At 52.9% G+C, this 20,656-nt stretch overlaps 1 protein-coding gene across 1 annotated transcript; it reads left to right on the top strand.

Moving 5' to 3' along the window:
* The first annotated feature begins 9,555 nt into the window (after positions 1 to 9,555).
* Positions 9,556 to 12,163, top strand: SP9 (Sp9 transcription factor). Its single transcript, XM_027590458.1, has 2 exons — positions 9,556 to 9,693; positions 10,688 to 12,163. The coding sequence occupies exons 1-2, from the start codon at positions 9,673 to 9,675 to the stop codon at positions 12,122 to 12,124; spliced, it is 1,458 nt and encodes a 485-aa protein (XP_027446259.1). The 5' UTR covers positions 9,556 to 9,672; the 3' UTR covers positions 12,125 to 12,163.
* Positions 12,164 to 20,656: the final 8,493 nt, after the last annotated feature.

Genomic DNA, 20,656 nt, shown 5'->3' on the forward strand with positions numbered 1-20,656 from the left:
GTTTATAGAGGAGGAAACTGAGAAGCTTGCTGGTCTGCCCAAGAACACAGCATCATGTGGTGGACCTTTACTCACACCGAGCTCCTCAAAGTCCCAGAGGGCCCAGCAGTCCTGACCATCAGCCCCCTTGCCTCTCTTTTCCTCGTTCTAGCTTAAAAACAACCACAGTCCAGAAAAAGTTAAGTTGATATTCCCAATCAAGAGTCTGAAGTCATAGTTATCTGTCCTCTGGAGTAACTGGCAACACTGATTTGCAGCAGGGTGGTGAAAGATCTGAATAGCTGATGAGGAGACTCACAGGCTTGGGTGGAGGCTTGGGGCCCGCAGAGGGGAGGCTCAGGAAGAAATAAGAGGAAGAAAAAGGATTTCAGGATTGCACTGACATTTGTGTTTAATTTTCCTCTTGTTCTAAATGCTCTTTAACTTTTAAGGGAAAGAGAAAGCAGAGTGATACCTTATAAGAGAACTGTTCAATTCCAAAAATTAAAAACAGCCATCTGCCATCCAATACTGTCGGCCTTCACTCAAGCTCCAGCTGTAATTTAGTTCGGTGGTTGCGCCAACACCCTAAACTTGCAAATGATGAGTTGACGTTAGAATCCAGCTTATTTAAATAAAGCGGGACCACTCCACGAAAGGCGGGTATCTGATTACAACCGGAGTTATTGGTTGTTTATATCCAACATTCCCGGGGAATGGAGCGGCAGAAAGAGACACCAGGAGAAACAGAAAAGGCCAGCGACAAAATGCCCAAGGAGAAAGTGTTAGAGCCTCAGACTGCAGGGTTAACCTCCTGGGTCCCACTCCAGAGCGTCGGGAGAGCTCGGTTCTTTCAGCAGCCACCGGGAAGGTTTCCAACTAACCCTCTCCCTGCCGTGGCCCTGAAGCCCTCCCTGTAAGGCCAGTGCGGCAGCCAAGCTGCTGTAAAGAGCCGACACCACCCCTCTCCAGAGCCAACCTCCCCAGGCCTGGCCATCCCCTGCTGCGAATCCCAGATCCTCTCGATTGGGTTGGGCTAAAGTCCTCTTAATTAAGAAACAATAGCTATTTAAGAAGAAGCGCAAAAAACCCGCTCTCTGCGCGCCCAGGCTTGGCATTGGAGTTCCGGCGGAGAAGGGAGCAGCTGGGGGAAAGCGAGACTGCTCCTGGAGGCCAGGGCGACCGGAGCACCCGGCGACCCGCCTCCCGGGCCCCGCCCTCAGCCTTCCCGCCCGGCGGGGACCTGACGGGTGGGGAACCACCCCCTTCACTGCGGCAGATTTCGAGTGGAGGGATCCAAAAGCCCGCAGGGAGAGGGCGCGGAGCGCGGGAGTTGGCCGCTCGGAAGGGAGAGCGGTCCCCAGTCCATTCGCAGGCCCCCCGCGCCGGGCGCGCGGCGTCACTGCCACAAAATCCTTTTCTTCCCCGGACCGAGCCGACCCTCCATCCCTTGGAGGGTGGGGATTCCTCACGTTCCCTTCCCCCGCTCCCCCGGGCTGGAGGGGAGCTGTGGGATTAGGCTGGAGTGAATATTCCGCGTGCTCTATAATTACGCACACACTGAAATCTTTCACCGTTGACTTAAGTTACTTGGCGCAGCGAGGGCTGGGGCCCTGCGTATTGATTAAACGCAGCCTCTATTTACCTAAACAATAAATGTAGAGATTAGCGACGTTCACTTGATCACAATAATGGGGTTGACAATTAGGGGGCAATGCATCCCAGATGTAGCCGAGCCTATGGGAGGCGGACGGGAGGCAGGCTTCTGGAAGAGGGGCGCTCGGGGGCCTACGGAAGCGGAGGTGCGGAGCCCAGCGCAGAGGTGCAGTCGGCACGCGGAGCTCGGCAGGAGGCTGACGGGAGGCCCAGCCGCGGCAAGGCCGCCGGTCACCAGGCCCCGGAGGCCCACAGCGGGCTCTGGGGGACCTGAACGTCCCCGCGCCCAGGTAGGCATCTGGAGCGCCAAGCCCGCCTCCCCGCGGTGGTGTCACCTGCCTCAAGGCCATCTCGCCTGCAGCTGTCTGGCTGGGAAGGACGACGGACGCCGCGGGCGCGTGCCCGAGTAAGTGTGTCTGTGTCATCAATGTGCATTCTGCATGCGGCAGCGGGAGGAAGGGCAGGGGGGAGGCGCACGTGCCTAATGTGTGCGGAGCCTCCCTCTTCCCCTCTGTGTCCTCCAAGAAGCGAGTCAGGCTGGAGGTGTCAGTCTGGTCTCGCCATAGGGGTGGGTGTGACATCCATCCGTGCGTGTGACAGGAGAGGCTAGCCGCTCAGGTTTGGACTCGAGAGCGGCAGGACTCCAGAAAGCATGGACGTATGGACCCAGGATAGGCCTGTTCCCGGGGATATCACAGTACAGGGGTACGGGGTCCTTGGTGGGCATCTTATAACCAACCTTCTTCCTCAGCCACTCACCGCGTTGGGGGGCCCTGAGAAATCCTAGGAAGTGCAGGATTGAAAAGAACTAACTCAGAGCAGAACTCAGGAGAGCAAGATATGGGGTCAAAAAGGGCAGATGAGAGCAGTTGGTAGTGGTGTGTGTGGGTGTGTGAAATCGTGATCCACCTAGAAGAGTTTCCCAATCCTGGGTTCCCATCCCATACCCGCTGCAAAAGACTCTCCCAAAGCAAATGGTTTCGCTCTCTTTTTTCGCCCCTCTTCCCTCTGTGCCCCATTATCAACCCATTATGCTTCCCATTCCACATTCAGGTACACACACAAGGATTTGTTCCAGACATCCACGAACAAGCCAGGACGAAGCCCTTTCCCGCCAAACCGCTAAGGCTGGGAAATAAACAGTGCCTTGCCCAAACTGTGGGAGCGGGATCCTGGGAGAAGACTTGAGTGGTAAGAGGATCTAGAGAATTGGAAGGAGGGAGGGGAAAGGAAGAGAGAAGGTTGGGAAAGAGAAAAAAGAGGAAGGGGGTAGAGGAGGGAGCAGCAGGGGCAGAGTTGGGCGTGGGGTTCGGTCACAAACGCCCCCCTCCCCCCGCCCCGGGTGGCCCAGGGTCTTTCCGAGCGCTGTCTTCCTCACCGCAGAGCCGAAGCAGACTGGGGGAGTTGGGGGGGGGGGATAAGACAAAGGGAATTCTCCGGGAAGTGTGAAGTGCATCTGTCCTCTCCTTGCAGGCTCTGGAAAAAACTGGCAGGAATTTCCTTGTCGTGAGAAGACCAACGAGCGTCTGCAGCAGAGACAACTACAAACAGACTTTGGGCCGGGAAGGAGGGCGGGAGGAGGGGTGGCGGGGGCCAGCTTTGATCGCTTCAACTCTGTTGTAATTTTGTCTTTTCCACATTAGCCAAAATAGTAAGCCCTAGCTAGGAGTTCTGTTCCGCGCACTCCCCTCCCACCCCACCCCTCCACCCCCGAGTCATGTGCACGCGGGGAGCTGGGTTGCCGCTCCTCCCCGGGTCGCCGCTCCTCCCCGAGTCGCGCCTGAAACTTCAAGGGCTAACGGTTCTGTGTTCCTGCCGTAATTAGGAGGCCACACAGCTCTCCAACACTGCGTTAAACAAGTATGTAAGTCATCCTCCCCCTCTCCGGGGACAGACCCGGGGAAGGAAGGCAGCTGGGACCGCTCCGCGCGGTGTCCTCCGTTAGGGGAGTGGCTTCGCTGTGACCCCCGGCTGCTCCTCCTGGCCTTGGTCTTTCTAAGCTCTTCCTTAGAAAGTAGAGAAAGGGGCAAAGAATGTGCATCTCGCCACCCACCGGACAAGCCAGGCGAGCCTGTGTCTGTGCTTGAAAAGTTTTCTAAATAAATCGCTCTGGTGGTTCCAAGCAGTGATGAACAGAGGCTGCACCCGGGTCTTCTCCAGAACAGTGCAACGGATGTAAAGAAGCTGCAGTCCCAGGCTTTCCCTTTTCTTCCCCCCTGTAAATCAGCCATATAAATCATTCGCATTGTTTAAGGTACATTGATCAATCTAATGGCTTGTAATAGGCTCCTAATTGCCACTTGCAGAGTTCTGTAGGTTCCTGTTTGAACAGGGAAGGTTTCGATTCCAGCCAAAGTCCACCTTCATCTTGAGACTGGATGATTACAGACCCAGGCGGAGCACCACAGTGGCCTGGCCACTGGAGTCTGGGTGCTTCAGGGGAGGGAGGAGTGGGGGCTTACTGGAGATATTTACTATTCTTTTTTTTTCTTCTCTTTTCAAAGCCCACTTTTAAATTAGTAATTCTCTCTCTCTCTCTCTGTCTTTTTTCTTTAACAAATTACTAATTCTCTAATGAGCAAAGCCCAGGCAATGATGGATTGTTTATTGTTTGTATCAGACAAGAAACCTTCCTTATTTGCATCCTTTATGTCTGTATGTACAGTAAAAACTTCCTTAGCAGCAAATGGGTATTCTCTTAGCCATCTCTTTTCTTTTGATTTACTTATTTCTAATATGGTAACACCAGGAGTATCACCATTGTGATAGCAAATAATATGGAGGGAGGGGCATGCTAAAAGGAAGGAAGAAGGAAGAAGAAGCCAAACTTTCTCCAATATGGAGTCCTGGAGATACGCCTAAACTCCTGCTTAACATCTTGTGGTGGGAGTGTCTCCTCCAAGCTCTGGATGGAGGAGGCTGAGTTGGAAGTATCCTCAAAAGCTGCCTATGAAAGAGTAAAACTGAGGAAACGGGGAGCCTGGCTGGGAGGAGCTGAATGATGACCAGAATCCTCTGGCCTTTGGCTTTTTTTTTTTTTTTTTTTGATGTTAACTCAAAAGATTACTTTAATGTTCCAGAGGTGGTTCCATTTAAGTTGATTGAGACAACAAATTGTGGCTTACTTTGGTAGAAACACTCTAAAAAAAGAAGAAAGCCAACACTGAATGACACATTTGCTTAGGTCTAAGACCCCTCTGTGGTAGCTGGTAATGGAGGGAGGAAGGTGAAACTCCAAGCCCAATAGGCCCCCCATAGTTTCCGAGTAATGCAGTAAACAAATCTATGATGCTTGTTGAATAATCTTCCAATAATTGCAGTCATTAAAATCATCACACAGTCTACAGTTCCCTTCCTTCCTTTGACACACCAGTCTTTCCTTTAATTGTTAATGCATTTTTGGCTCAGATAAACAGATCAAGGCAGGCTTAAAATATAAGGCCCAGATACATCTAGCAGCAGAAAATTAGTTGTGGAGCAAATGTTTGGAGTGTACTTAATGACCAGGGGTTTTTACTTCCTCCAGTAGACCTTACAGGCAAGAAGGATTTGTATCTCCTGCCACCTCTAAATAACAGTATCACATCTGAGGTAGAGGAAAGATCCTTCCAGGCTCTTTTATATACCCAAGGGTTGGGTTGGAATTAGGGCGTTATAGAACAAGTATTAAATGAAAGCTCAGCAGAAATTGCGGGAGAGTTCCTCAATTTTTAATTGATTTTCTCCATTCATCTGATCTCAAGGCTGATGCTTTTTTAAAATATAAATATGTGTTAACTATAAAAGATTCCCTTCTAATCAAAAGCTGCATTTCATTTGCACCCACAACTGGCAAGCTCCAACTGTGGAAAGGATTTACTGCACTCAACAGGCGCTTCTGTCTGCCCCTGCTTCCTTCGCCCTTGTTCGTGGCAAGAGACTATGGTACACAGGGGCAGCTTTTTTTTTTTATTTTTTTAACCCAAGTTATTAATGTATCTCCCCAATCCCAACACCGTGCTGACCTGATAATCACTGCTCCAGTGTAGATCATGCAAATGAAAAGCATAATTAACTGAGCAAATGATTCAAAAAGGGAGCGCTGTGGCTTACCAAATAAGTAAATAAAGGCAGGTGGGTGGAGGACAGGTCAGATAAATGCTTTTTACCGGCTCCTTTCGCTTCCCTCTCCCCTGTCCCCGCCCCCGGGCTTCCCGGTCCCGGTGGTCAAGGCTTTGACAGCAACCAGCAGGGCCCATGCGAGAACCTTCGGTTCCTCCTCCCCCCAACGCCTCCCCTCCCGCCCACATCCTCAAGTCTCCCCAAGTCCACCTCACCCCACCCTGGAGCCGTATATCCGCTGCTAACTCTGGGAGGGGCCGAAGCCCCCGGGAGACTGGGCAGCCACCTAATACTTCGAATTATTCAGAAAATAGATGGTCCTCCCCGTCCCCACCCTGCTTCCTGTGCATCCGGGAGAAGCATTTTTTTTTCCTGTGGTGTAGGAGCTCCAATCCTTCGGATCAGCGCTAATGACGGAATTGTTCCCCGGCTTTGCCTTCTAAACGCCGCAACTTGAGCAGTTGCTCAGATCAAAGCTCTCGGGAGAGGCAAGATGGGAGAAACAATATTTGTTCAAAGGAAGTGAACTCTTCCCTTTAATTACCCTATTCTTCTTTATTAGGATTCCTATTGAATTTTTTTTTTTGCAAAAAAAATTATGTTGATTTAACCATAGTGTATTTGCGATGTAAATATATTCCAAGATGAAAACGTCACGGATCAATTGTAAAGGACCCGGATACATAATTTTAAAAAATCAGTTTCAGTGTATATGAGGTTCTCACCCCACTTTCGCTGCTCAGTCAGATTTGTTTATGCAGAATCGACATTTAATAGTGCTAATTGCACTCCAGTTAAATTGCCCTGATTGCAGAAAGGGAAGCAATTTTCGTGCTCTCTGTCTGGGTTTGGAAGAAATTGTTTTATATTCACCTCTTTATAAAGAAGTGGAGATAAGGCACCGGGGCCTTTGCACAAATTGCACTTAGGGGCTGACTGGCAGCATTCAGGCGCTATAATAGAGCATTATTTGGCCGTTTTGAATAATGTAAAGCGTTTGCTGAAAGCTATTCTCCCGAAAATTGCTTTAACTTTTAAAAGGGTGATGATTCACTCCAAACCAGGCCTTTGTTACATTGTCATTATTTCCCCAAATGTTTTAACAGTCAGCTCAACACTTTAGCATAACACATTGATCTTTGTTTAAAAACCAGATTTTTTCGAGGATGAAAAAATCTGTCACACACACACACACAAACTGGACTTCTTTGGGAAGATTTCCTTGGGGCCCCACCTTAGAGTTGAAGTGGCCGGGGTGTCGGCTTGCGTTCGTTTGGAAGATTTCCCTAACTTTTATTGTGATCCGGACCCGTGTACCTAAAGGAATATCCGAGTGCCCACGTAGAGAGTCTGACAGCTGGAACCACATTGAAAACGGCAGGAGGGGGAGGGGAGCAGACGAGAAGGAGAAGAGGAAGGTAACCAGGGCTCCTGGAGCCCGAGGTGCCAGCATGAGCTATTTTAAATGGTTGACTTGAAAATGTCACTAGTGCTAAGTGGCTTTCCGGATTGTCTTTATTTATTACGTTGTCAGGTTTCCTTAAGGAGGGGGTGTGTTGGAGGTGGGGGAGGAGGTGGTAAGGGGAAACCTCCGCGCCTCTCCTACCCGGGCTGCAGTGGGTGAGTCGGAAACGCCTCGCTGCCACTTAACAATCCCTCTATTAGTAAATCGACGCGGAGACTCTACGGGAAGCCGAGCACCAGTCTCCCCTTCCAGGGCAGAAGTCACCTGTTGGGAACAGCTCCCGGGTCCCCCTGCCGGGCTTTCTGGCTCTTCCAGGCTGCCTGGATTTCCCCTTAATCTTCCACCCTGAGTCCCCCCGAGTCTTTTGACACCTTCTCCACCCCCACCCCCACCCCCATTTCCACCACAATCCCCCAGGGCACAGAGCTTCAGGATAGCAACGGGTCTTCTCACTCTCTCATCTCCCCTCCTTCTTTCTCTGTCACAATTTCCTCGGTGCTTTCCCCACTTTAAAATAAAGTGTGTGTGTGTTTGGGGGGCATTCTGAGCAAAGGTATTATAACGAAAAGCAAAGAAAGCAACCTATACAGCCCTTCCACCCACCGAGTGCACCAGGATGCACGAAGGCTACATCTTAGGGCCGAGAGAAGAGCCACAGTGGTCGCACTTTTGAGCCAAGAGATATTGTAAAGAGGAGAGAAAATACTAGGGACACAGTTCCACTCCTCCTTACTTGCTCCCCTCGGCAACAACTCCTCTTTTGCACCTAAGCACTTGGGGTTCGTGGTTACAATGTCTTTTAAAAAGCAGGATATGGGTTTGGAAGGGACTGTGGTACATTAAAACCAGTATCCAGGTCTGTCCGAGGACGCTGGCATTTCTGGTTCAAAAGCAGCTCCAACTGCCCTGAAGAAAGAGAAAGCGAGACCCAGAAAGAAAAGCAAACTGCTTAGCGATTGCTGAGGGACTCCAGCACGCGCAGTTGTCTGTCTGAGGACATCTCTTTTCACACCGACAAGATCCGGAGAGGACTTCAGGATGCTTTCAGCCTGCAAAATGTGGAGGCGCCCACGTGTGGCCTTGTCCCCCTCACTCGCGGATGGAGGTCCCCAAGAGAGGCTCCTGGAGCACGTCCACGAAAGCAGGGCGCTGCATGGGGAGAGCCCACCTCTCAACGGCGCCTTTGCTGAGCACAAGAGCCTCTAGGCCCAGGAGGTCTGGAGTGGGAGTGGGTTGAAGCTGGGGCAAGAAAACTCGACTCCGGGCTGAAACGTGACGTGCAAATCTTCACCGGGTTAAACAAACAGCCGAGCAAGCTGCAGCTTCAGCGCGGGTGGCGGTGGGGGCGGACGCAGCTCGCGCGGCCCTATGTTTCCAAAGTTGTTACAACGTGAAAATAAGCGGCTTCGTGCAGCGTGTTGTATGGGTTGATGCCTTCCACCCCCACGCCAGCCCCCTGCGAAACCCGGCAGATAATCAGCGCTTCCCACTGTTTAGTCGTATTTGACAACTGGGTTAACCTGGTATCTAGGCGCTGGCGGAACGGTACAAAGGGTGCCCTCAATTACCACTAGAAGCTTCTGGTGTGAGTGGCACTTGTATTACCCCGGGTCAGAGGCCAGAGCGACAATTAGGAAGTCACTTAGACCTCTGGGGGAAATAGCGGGAGGCGCCGGCTCCAGGCCCTCCCAAGTCTGTGGGTGTAGACCTGGACGGAGAGGCCTATTTCTCTCCTCTCAGAGGAGCTGTCCTTTCGCGCCCTCTCCTCAATGTGACTCTGGAGTGGGTAAAACCGAATCCAGTTGGGAAAAGGAACTGAGTACAAGACAAACGACAATGATAAAATTGCGAGCGAGAATGATGGATCCCAGCTGAAGTTGTGCTCCGCAGGCGAGAGCCTAGACACACAAAGTGAGCGTTGACATTTCCGTCTTTACTTAGGCCTTGCTGGTGCGGCCTCCGCCTTGGCGCCCCCTCCCCTCCTGCCTTCTTTCCCACAAGTGGGGAGTGGAGTAGGACTGTCAGTTCTAACTTGCATCATCTCGGGGTGGTTCGGGGGGCCTGTGGCTGGTCTCAGAGCTACTTAAACCTGGCTTGGTGCGTGTGTGTAAATTTTTAATTGCACTGTAATTTCTTCAGTCTCAAGCCCGCGGCCCCCCCCCCCAACACCTCGCTAGCCGCCTTGACTGGCACGCGCCGGGAGCCCTGGCTTGGGCCCCTCGGCGCATCTGATTGGCTGCGGGGCAGCTCCCGTCTGCTCCGCCTGCGCCCTCATTGGGCGAGAGGCGCAGCCAGCGGCACTTCAAAGCGGGAGCTCCTCGCACTTAGGCTGAGTTTAGCCGGCGGGAGCCCGGAGTCCGCTCGGCGCGAGCGCGGGGACGCGGGAGCTGCGCGGGATCCGAGCAGCTTTCCGGAGCAGCCGTCAGGCTCAGCCCCGCTCCCGGCCCCGCCGCGCAGCCCAGGGACCTGCTATGGCCACGTCTATACTCGGGGTAAGTCGGAAGTGCGGCAAGGCATTTGCTTGTTTTAACTGCAGTAAATTTTCGTTATGGCTTCTCTGCGTCCGCGGCTCCGGAGAAACTGTTGCTGCCGGACTGCAGCTTCAGCTCCTTTTAGCACTTTCCACATTTCTGGGACCGATTCTTTCCAAGTTATTGAAACCTAGGAGATGCCTTTGTAAGAAAATGATTTGTTAAGCAAGTCCCTTTTTATGTGGCTTTAAAGAAAACCTAGAGGTTTCTTTTCTTCCCCTGGTGATTTATACCCCTCCCCCCTTGCTCCGGGGATTGTTGCAATTACGCGACAGTGGTGTTTCCAGAAAACAGCCTTAATCGTTTTGCAGTCCGTGTAGTCACGTTAACAAACATTTACACTTCTGTGGCTCCCCAGTTCGCTTGTGACTTTGAAATCCATCGCTGGGTCCCTTCTCCTCGGATTCTTGTTTTCATAATAGAGGGGTTTTTTTTGGGGGGGGGTGTAAACATTAACAACAACCTTTTTCTATTAAAAAAAAAAAGAGTCAAGTCGTAGCCACCCTTGGAAGCAGTGTCCCAAGTTTCCCCCGCCCCCGAGCCGCTGTTTCGGCCGCCTCCGCCCTCACCCGGTGTTTGTTGTTGTGTTTACTTCCGTGCTTTACCCCGAAGGGCGATGTGGGGGCCTCAGTAAGAGGAGCGGGCTTACGGCGAGCGGGAGGCGAGCAACCCGAGTCCGGCCCTGGGTAGGGGTTGCAGCGGCTGAGACGGGGAGAACTGAGACATCTTTGATTTGTAGCCCCACCGAAGAACAACTTTCCAGCGCCGGGCCCCTCGCCCTTGGGAGCGGCGCATCCTTGGCGAGCGCGCGGGGAGGAGGCGCGAGCCCGGGAGCCACGACCCCCCGGGGCCAGCCGCGGGGAAACGAGGCTGCTCACGGGTGCACTTTGTGTCTTCCTCCCACTTCTTCCTGCCCTCCTTCTCCTTGCTCCCTCCCTCACCCCACCCACTCTAGGAAGAGCCGCGCTTCGGAACGACCCCGTTGGCCATGCTGGCGGCGACCTGCAACAAGATCGGCAACACGAGCCCGCTGACGACGCTGCCGGAGTCGAGCGCCTTCGCCAAGGGCGGCTTCCACCCCTGGAAGCGCTCCTCGTCCAGCTGCAACCTCGGCTCCAGCCTCTCGGGCTTCGCGGTGGCCACCGGTGGCCGCGGCTCGGGCGGCCTGGCGGGGGGCTCGGGCGCAGCCAACAGCGCCTTCTGCCTGGCCTCCACGTCCCCCACGTCGTCCGCTTTCAGCAGCGACTACGGCGGCCTCTTCTCCAACTCGGCGGCGGCCGCGGCGGCGGCGGCCGGAGTGTCCCCGCAGGAGGCGGGTGGCCAATCGGCCTTCATCTCCAAGGTGCACACGACGGCGGCCGACGGCCTGTACCCGCGCGTGGGCATGGCGCACCCGTACGAGTCGTGGTACAAGTCGGGCTTCCACTCGACGCTGGCGGCGGGCGAGGTGACCAACGGCGCGGCGTCGTCGTGGTGGGACGTGCACAGCAGCCCGGGCTCGTGGCTGGAGGTGCAGAACCCCGCTGGGGGGCTCCAGAGCTCGCTGCACTCGGGCGCCCCCCAGGCCTCGCTGCACTCGCAGCTCGGCACCTACAACCCCGACTTCAGCTCGCTCACGCACTCGGCCTTCAGCTCCACGGGCCTCGGCTCCTCGGCCGCCGCCGCCTCGCACTTGCTCTCGACCAGCCAGCACCTGCTGGCTCAGGACGGCTTCAAGCCGGTGCTGCCCTCCTACTCGGACTCCAGCGCCGCGGTGGCGGCCGCCGCTGCCAGCGCCATGATCTCGGGCGCCGCGGCCGCCGCCGCCGGGGGGAGCTCGGCGCGTTCCGCCCGCCGCTATTCCGGCCGCGCCACCTGCGACTGCCCCAACTGCCAGGAGGCGGAGCGGCTGGGCCCGGCCGGAGCGAGCCTGCGGCGCAAGGGCCTGCACAGCTGCCACATCCCGGGCTGCGGCAAGGTGTACGGCAAGACGTCGCACCTGAAGGCACACCTGCGCTGGCACACGGGCGAGCGGCCCTTCGTGTGCAACTGGCTCTTCTGCGGCAAGCGCTTCACGCGCTCGGACGAGCTGCAGCGGCACCTGCGGACTCACACGGGCGAGAAGCGCTTCGCCTGTCCGGTGTGCAACAAGCGCTTCATGCGCAGCGACCACCTGAGCAAACACATTAAGACGCACAACGGGGGTGGCGGGGGCAAAAAGGGCAGCGACAGTGACACGGACGCCAGCAACCTGGAGACGCCCCGCTCCGAGTCCCCCGACCTCATCCTGCACGACTCCAGCGTCAGTGCCGCCCGGGCGGCGGCGGCGGCGGCGGCGGCGGCGGCGGCTGCGGCGGCGGCTGCGGCCTCGGCGGGAGGCAAGGAAGCCGCATCTGGCCCCAACGACTCTTAGAGGCCGGGCGAGAAGTGCGAGCGAGCGAGTAGAGACACCGAGAGCGAGCGAGAGGTTCGGAGGGCCAGCGAGCGGGGCACGGACGGGCGGGGGCTCCAGTGACGCCCCAAGGCCAGCGCCAAGTGGAGCAGCGCCGGGCTCCTCGGCCGCTGCTCGCGGGCCACGCCAGGAGCTCCCCTCTGCTGTCCCAGCCCAGATGAGAATCGAACGCGTGGTCCAGGAACAAAAGCAAACCATCCTCCGACACAAACAACACTTCAAAAACCTGCACACAGACACACACACACACCGGAGACCTACGACCACAAGCACGCACATTAGCGCGCGCCTGCGCGCGTACACACACACACGCACACACACAACACTCGCACAAACTTCTTGAGCGAAGAGCAATACACAGAAACGCTCCCTCCTCCCCCACCGCCCCCCCCCACTACCCTTCTCTTTCCTTTTCTCAAAAAACAAGCCACCACTGCAAAGGACTGTCAGAACATTTGAAAACAAACGGGACCTATACAAACAGACCCTTTGTGTGGATTATATTATATATAAAATGCTCCAAGTCCTGCTTGATATCTACTTACAATGAGACTTTTTTTTTTCCTAAAAAGGAAGCATCAAAAAAGGCTTAAGGTGAGAAATTAAACTGGAAGTCTAGTGACAGTTTCTCTGTATTTCATAACATCTGTATAAATAGGGTTCAAAAGATTGTGTTCTTTTTTATTTTCTTGTAAATGTTCATTGGAATAGAGGTTTTTTTTTGGTGAATTCCTGAAATTCAGGGAGTTTTTTTTAATTTTCTGATGCACTTTGTGAAAGTCAGTATATATGTAAAAGATATTTAAAATGTTGAGTTATCATTTCACTCACAAACACGTAAGTTAAGGTCATCTAAAGAAATTAAATGCGTTTATCTGTATGAAGAAAATCTTGACATCATATTTTCATTTTGGTATTATTAAAGGACTCTGAACAATACACTTCCTTTTTTTTAATCCTGTTCCCCTGTCAATAACCTTTACGTGGGCGGCTTTTTTTTTGTTGGGAAAAAAATTCCTTTAATGTTAGTTTTAGGTTTATGTGAGTTATAAAAGCCATAATACATATACGTTTTTGAGAAGTCAAAATTATTTATTTGTATATCAATAGCATAAATTAAATTGGGTTATAAGGACGTGTAGTTGTATTACTTAATGAGAGAGCTCTCAAAAGGTGACATTCTAAAACTCTGGAGCCCCTCACATAAAGCAAAGATCCTTGGCAGCTTTAACTGGGGAGGTGCCTACACCTCCCGGAGGGGTCGGACAAAACTCCAGTGGGTTTGTTTGTTTTTAAAAAGCGATTTAAAAACAATCTGTGAAAGGAAAAAGCTTTTTAAAAGAAGTCTTTTAGCTCCCAAGCCCTCTACGTTGGGAGGCGACTCAGGGGAATAAATCGCTAGAGTCAATACCCCGGAAAAGACATTTCATGCCTAAATGAAAATCTTGTTAAATGTTATTAATTTTGACTTAGAGCACACAGCAGCCCCCTGTGCCTTGTATTCCCTTATTAGGGATTCATGTCTTATCAAATATCTAATTAATCTCCTAGACATCATTTGTTCTGGCCAACTTTATCTCAGCTGGTCCACGGGGAAAACTCCAAATATTCTCCGTGACAAAGCTCCCTTGAAGATCTTTTTAATTGTCTAAATTAACTGCACCAAATTTGCATGTCAAACGGTAAAGGGCAACCTGAGATAAAATGTAAACGTTTTAAAAGCCCCCAAACTAAGCACTTGATTTGATAACTAGGCTTTTTAATGTTATGGAAGACAACTGCTCCTTTCCTTTTCAAAGACGGCTGATCTATGCAAATAGTGAATTGGAAATGCCTAGGTCCCCGCGCCGTCAAATGGCCCTCGCAGGTTATTTGAATATCAGTGGCGCTGCTTCTGAAAAGGTTCAAGGATGCTCTCTGACTTCTTTGTGATTACTCAGTGCGGCGTCTTATTCTGAAGAAAAAAAAACTCAGGAATAATTAAAGGCTGGGATCAGGCCTGGGAACACATTTGGGACAGGAATCTCATTTAGACAGTCTCTTTCAAAATAAGGCACAGTTAAATTGACCAGAAGGCAATTATTGAAATGAAAATTATTTTCACTCTCTTTGTCTTCTGACCACCAACTTAACAGCCCCAGTTTAAAAGAGAGGGAGAAGAGAGGGAGAGACGAAAAAGAAAATTGGTAAATGAGATAATTTTGCAATTCGAAAATGTTAATTTAGAAAATAAAGTACATATTTACAGAATAAAAATATTCTGAGAGGCTCCCCACACAATAGGAAACACAAGCAAAGTCAGCCCCAGTGGGATTTATTTATTTTTTTATTACTGTCCGTCTTGGGAATTTGAATGAAGGTTTGATTTTTAGGGATGAAAAAATAAATTATTGTTACTAACAACCGACAAAATGTTTTCTCGCACACTCTGCTCTAAAAAGCCAAGTAGCAAAGTAGCGATAAAACATGGAGCTAAGGTCCCCAGAGGGGCCATTTGCAGCGTGAGGTTCGGTGTCTTCTTCCCTCTCCTCGTTTTGCGGTCCCCACAGCCTCGGTTACCCCCGCTCTTCCTCCTCGAGTTTTTCTTCTCTTTGGCCATTTTCTCTCCCCGCTCCAACAGTTCATAACCAGGACCTCCCTCCCCAGCCGCCCGCGCGCCTCCTGGGTCAGGCCCGGGCTTCTGGAGAAGCCGGCCGGGGTGCGTTCGCTCCGGGGGCTTTGGGCCGTGGCGCTGGAGGCCGAGAGGGTGCCCGGCGCGTTTGGGGGGCCGCGGGCCGGCGGCACCGAGGTGAGAGTGAGGTGGGGTTTCCTGAGGGATGAGGGCGCCCGGGCGTCTGTCCCAGGCAGCTTTGTTTCTCGTGGATAATAAAGGCAGATCAAAGGGCCTGGCCGTGCAGGTCCCGCTGGCCGCGCGGCTCCGGCCGCAGCCCAGTGATCAAGGCCTCTGCGCGCTGCCTCTGCCCCGCGGGTCAGCGGACGTCCATCACCGCGGCTCCCGGGAACTGCGGGCGGCGGCCCGGCCTGAGCGTCCAGCCGGGAGACCAGAGCTCGCGGAGTCTGCACCCGAAGGAAGCGGGGCCCCTGCCCCCTGGCCCAACCCGTCAGGCGAAAGCAGATCCCAGCCCCCCTCTCCTTCCCACCCTCAGCCCCAGGGGCTCCTGGGGGCGCGGGGAAGCCTTGGCCTGTGCGGGTGGCGACCTGCTGAGGCCGAGCAAACTGGGGACAGCGTGCGTGGGAGGGGAGGCCCTCGAGCGGGGAGACCAGCTCGGTCTCCACCTGAGGTGGGGCCGCGTCTCCCCAGGGCCACCTCGGGGCTCCGGCCGCCTGGGATGCTCCGGCTCCGGGGCCCGAGAGGAGCGGATGGCCGAGGGAGGGGTGCGGGCGCAGACCTCGGCAGCGGCCTGCAGGCCGGCGTGGGGCGGGGACCGCGGCCCAGGTGTTGGGGGCGCAGACCCGGTCTCTGAGTTCCGCGCGGCCCGCCTGAGGGGAAATGCGATTTCGTTTCAGCCGGTTTCTCCCAGCGTTTCCTGTTCCTTTCTCCCAAAGCTTCCTGCGCAGTAAAGGAACGAAGACCAAGTTTTCCTCAGCACCGCGCCCACCCAGCCCCCAAACACACCCTCTTCCCCCGCCCCCGCGGTAACCTTTTCTGGGTCTCTTCCCCGCCCCCCCCCCCCCAGGAGTGAACTGGAGCCTACCTGATGAGGAAAAAGAGAAAGAGGAAAAAAGAGAAAGATTTTCTTTCCTCAAGGAGAGACAGCAACATTATTTTGACGAGATTAGATTGTGCACCTGAACGGCGTGTCTGGACATTCTGTCAAATAGTTATAAGTCGTGTAAAATTGAATTTCTTGTTATTCAGATGGAAACTTTATTTATTTTAACTCTAATCTTATTTGCATCTATTATCTGTATTCACCAAGACTCTCTCCCACTACAAAAATGCAGATGAAGTAAATCTCACATAAATCCCGCCCATTTGTGTAATTGGTATACTAAGTGTTTATTTTAAGTGAGAATAATTTAGCTACAAATTTTCTTAAGGAATAACATTCTTAACACATTAAAAAAACTGAAAACTCTGATTTGCTTTTATGTTTGACAGTCGCTCTTGATTCCCTTAAGAGGAGCTTGGCGAGTGCGGCTCGCGGGCGCCATCTAGAGCTCCGGGCCGGGAAGGCCGCGCTGTCCTCCTGGCTTGTCGCTATTAGCGCCGGGAGACCGGCGTTTGCCGCGAGAAGCAGCAACCCCGGCGAAGCGAGCAAAGAAAAGCGAGTTTTTGTGTACCAGGGGAGGGGGACGAGCCCCGCCATTGAGGGGCACCACTTAGCAATGGCCGGTATTACTGGTTCCAGGAAGGAGGTCGTTTTTGGAGCGTGCTAACTGAAAATCCAAACAAAACAAAATAACGCCCCGCTTGGCCCAACTCTTAGAATTGTCGCATTTAACGCGCCTTTCAAGGTAACTTCAGGGTCTTCCAACTCGGAGTTGAGCACGCTGGGCGCTGTCGGCGGCGACGTGGACCCCGGGACGGGGACGCGGCCGTGGGCACAGTCCCCCGCGCTCTTGGCCCAAGGACTCGGGATCCGAGGGCTCCCGATCGGCGAGGCCCGCCCGCGTGGACTATCCGGGACCGACCGGAACCAAGCTGATTAAACCAGGCCACCAGACCGTCCCACGTCCCCAGACTCCCCTCTGAAGGGGAGGTTAGCGAGGGACCCCGCAGCCGGACCGGGGAGGGCTGAAGTATCCTTTTGCCTTGCCGCCGCCCTCCAGGCAGCGGTCCCGCCCGAGTCGGGTGGTGCTGGGGGCTGCTGAGCAGGCCGGAACCTGGAGGAGCGTGCAGGGCCCCCGAAGGCGGCCAGAAGCCCCGAAACCCCTCGCCCCAGCCCCTCCTGAAGAGTCCGCACTCCCTGCCAGCGGAAACTGACCCCTTGTGTCCCCACCTTTTCCCCTTTGAGACCCAAATCTAAAATCGGGTAACATTTGGAGACGTTGACCAATTTTCTCTCCAGGCTGTGCATCGCCCTCCCCCCCGCCGCCCCTTTCCCTCCTCTTCCCAGTCCACTACCCCACCCCTCATCTTCAGACTTCGTGCGGTGGCTTCTCCCCCCCCCCTTTTCGCACCCCCCCGCGCCTTTATTGTATTTTGATCTTAAAAGCTACACCTCTAAATCCCGCGCCCAGGGCGGCAAAAGCGCGGTCGCCCGCAATAGCGAGAGTCAGCCGAGACGCTAGGGCGCCTGGCTCCCCGATCTCCAGCCGGGGAGAAGCGGTGCGTTTCCGGGAACTCGCAGCCACCTTTGCAGCGAGTAGCTCGGCTGGGTTTGTATTTGCTGTTTTAATACAAACCCCGCCGCACTGCCTATTTCAAAGATGTGCTAATTACTACTTGGATAGCAGGGCGCAAAGTCCTTGTCCATTTCCCAGTACAAAGTAGGTTGCTAGAAAATTTGAAATTGCCTTTCAGCCTAAAGCTGCCTTACCTGAATGTCATAATTACAGTAATTATGTACATCCAAATTACATGCTAATTAAATTAGAATCAAATCGTTCTAAATCGAAATCAAATGAGGTAGTGAAGAATTAATCAATGACAACATAAATAGAGAGCTTCCTTCAGAGATATTTATTGTAACGATCCAAGGAGGAATTTGATCTGAAAAAGTCACCTGTTTATTTACTTTCAAATTAGTAATCAGTTATTATCCCTTCTCCATAATTTTAACCGTTCCGTGTTATTTACCCCCCACCCCTTCTAGACGCTGGAGTTTATAGAAATATGTATGAGGTAAATACATACAGACATGCCTACCCTATATGTTATTGATATAAATATATACAGTGTGTTTGCAACTCCACTTAAGGGGAAGGTTTCAGAATGTCCGTGGGGACACAATCCTCCAGGGCCTGTTCTCTGAGACCCGGGAAAGAAAAACACCTAAGTTTTTTAGATTTTTCTAAGATCCCTGCACTCTCTTCCTTTGGAAATTCTTATCAGGGATTTTGCATTGTTTTGCGAACACCTAACCGTTTCTGGGTGGTTCATATATAAAAGAAAAGCAAAGTGATAGGTTGTCTCCCTCAGTCCGTTTTCTGCTGGCAGACTGCAGGCTGGAGTTGACATTTCCATTTTGCCCCAAGAGCGAGAAATTAGCATCAGCGTCCTAAAGCGCCCTCTTCACCTGTGGAGCCGAGCAACGAGAGAAATTTCGCTCGCTTTCCTAACCACTGAAGGCGAGTCCACCCTCCGACCTTCGCAGGAGAAACGCGCGGAAGGCCGGGCGAGGTTAGGCGGGGGCTAGCGGGCGAGGGCGCGCGGCGGCCCCGGCGGCGGGCCCCCAGGGCGCAGCCCCCTTGGCCCGCAGCCTGGCGGAGTGGCCCGGGAATTCCTCCTGGGCGGGTCAAGGCTACAGGCGCGCGGCGGGGGGCGGGCACCCGTGCTGCGGGCTAACCCGGACCCCTTCCCGTTACACTTTGTGGATGGGGAGTCCAGCGGCCTCTCGGCCCGGGAGGCGCAGCTTCCAGGAAGGGGAGGCTAACCCCTAAGTCTCAGCTTTTCCATTTGGGTTTGAGGTGCGATCAGAGTGTCCGGACACAGTAGAAGGAAAGCGCCGCAGTACGCTGGGTGGCGTCGCCTCTGGGGAGGGGCAGGGGCAACCCCAGCACCGGACTCCCTCCATCTCCCTACTCCAGCCCCCTTCCGGCTTCCTTTGGCTTTTGGGCAAGGTCCTTGGAAGCCCCGCTCTGGTCAGCAGCCGAGGCCCCGGACCTCCATTTCTCCACCCCCTCGGTCCCTTGGAGCCGAAGGGCCGGACGGGGGTTTTCCGGGTCTATGAGTGGGCGGCAGGCGGCTCACGGGCAGTTTGGGCCAGAGTGTGGGTTTCTTTCCATTACAAGCGGCTCCTGACTTTCATCCCGCACCTCGCTGTCCTTATAACTGCTACATTCTGAGGGATGCTAAGTGTGGCGTGAAGGGAGGAGAAAGGCGGAAGGTGATGGGGAGTATCTGCTTCCCTGTCAGCAGGAACCGGGTTTTAGGAGCCTGGGCAGAACTCGCAGTTGCCATCGCACTTCCCAGACCTTAGGGTTCCCCTCGGTCTTACTTGTTTCTCACGACTGTTAAAAAAGCATTTCTCCTTTTTGGTCCAAAAAACGCCCCCAAGGCCTGCAGCTATTGCATGCCTGTCTTTTTAGGAAGTGGTAACTACCAAGGTTTTCTTGCAGAAAACCTAAAAAAGATTCCTGAATATCCTTCAGCTACTGAAGCTAAAATGCAGTTTTCTCCCGGATCTTAAGCACGGGCGGGAGAAGGATGCGGCCTCACTGAACTGCTTCCCCCAGCGACTTCGCCCAGTGACTTGGCCCTTATGGGCCTTAGGTGGGGAGGAGAGTGAAATGGCTCGGGTGGATTTTGAAATCTAAGAGCTTCAGTGTAAAGCATATGAAATGTTCGGTGATTAAAACTGGGAAACGCCGGCTCCCAGCAGCATGGCCTGATCTGATTCACTATCAGCAAGCAGTCTCATGGAAGAACAGCAAGAAAGGTCTCTCCAAGCCTTTCAGATAAAAAGCTTTCTTCAGCTTAAAACCGTGTGACTCAAAACAAGATTTCCACTTCCACGATGCAAGGTAAGCAGACCTGCCACTATGCTGCAGCCACCTCTGCCTATTGGGGCACATTTACTAAATGAAATTATGGCTAACTAACCACATAGACATTCAGATAAATAAACAAGTCCTAACCTAGTAACCTGATCTTTCCTGGGCATTTGTAAATCGACAGCACCTCCTACAGGAATTAATTTGCTAGTGTTAAATTATGTTAAATGTTAGGCCAGGGAAAGGGGAGAGGAGAGTGCCCCAGAACAGGCTCCTGGGCGGGGCCAGTGCAGTCTCAGGCCTATGGACAAATAAATGTCACTAGGCATACCCAGATTTCTTTATAAGAATTTCTCCCGTAAGGCTAAGAAGAATGGCAATAACCAGACTTTTCTTGTGGTCTTCTAAAATATGTCACTGTTGAAGACTTGTTTGGGTTCTTGCATCATAGATTCATTAAACTTGGAGGATTCTTTGATCTTTGGTACTTAGGGAAGTCTCCACACATACAACTAGACGTCCTTTTTATTACGGTGTTTATCTCTTGCTTTTTACCTTGTATTTCAAAAGCAAAAGTAGAATTAGATGTGTAACATTTTTTGTTTAAAAAAATCACTTTCAATTCCCTATACCCATACCATTACAAGTATGTACAAGCAGTGAGCCTCGTTAAAGCTCTTATCATGTTGATTCTACGTGAAAATCCCTCCCTTCAGGTTTTAAGTTTGCAAAATTGGAATGCTAGTCCCTGGGGGGCTGTCTAGCACCCTTTGGTGACCAAAGCTGAAAGCCAAACAGCAAATCAACACCTTCCATGACCACACAGGAATTTTTCTCACCGTTAGATGGATAAGAGTATTGGGGCTATTGGTAGTACTTGATAGTTTCTCAGTC

This window comes from Zalophus californianus, chromosome 3 (genome assembly GCF_009762305.2).
Source record: "Zalophus californianus isolate mZalCal1 chromosome 3, mZalCal1.pri.v2, whole genome shotgun sequence".
NCBI lineage: Eukaryota > Metazoa > Chordata > Mammalia > Carnivora > Otariidae > Zalophus > Zalophus californianus.

Bases quoted from the DNA above. Each gene is read 5' to 3' on its own strand.
- SP9 (XM_027590458.1), top strand. From the start codon at position 9,673: ATGGCCACGTCTATACTCGGG. The intron at 9,694-10,687 runs GTAAGTCGGAAG...CACCCACTCTAG, and splicing joins TGGCCACGTCTATACTCGGG to GAAGAGCCGCGCTTCGGAAC.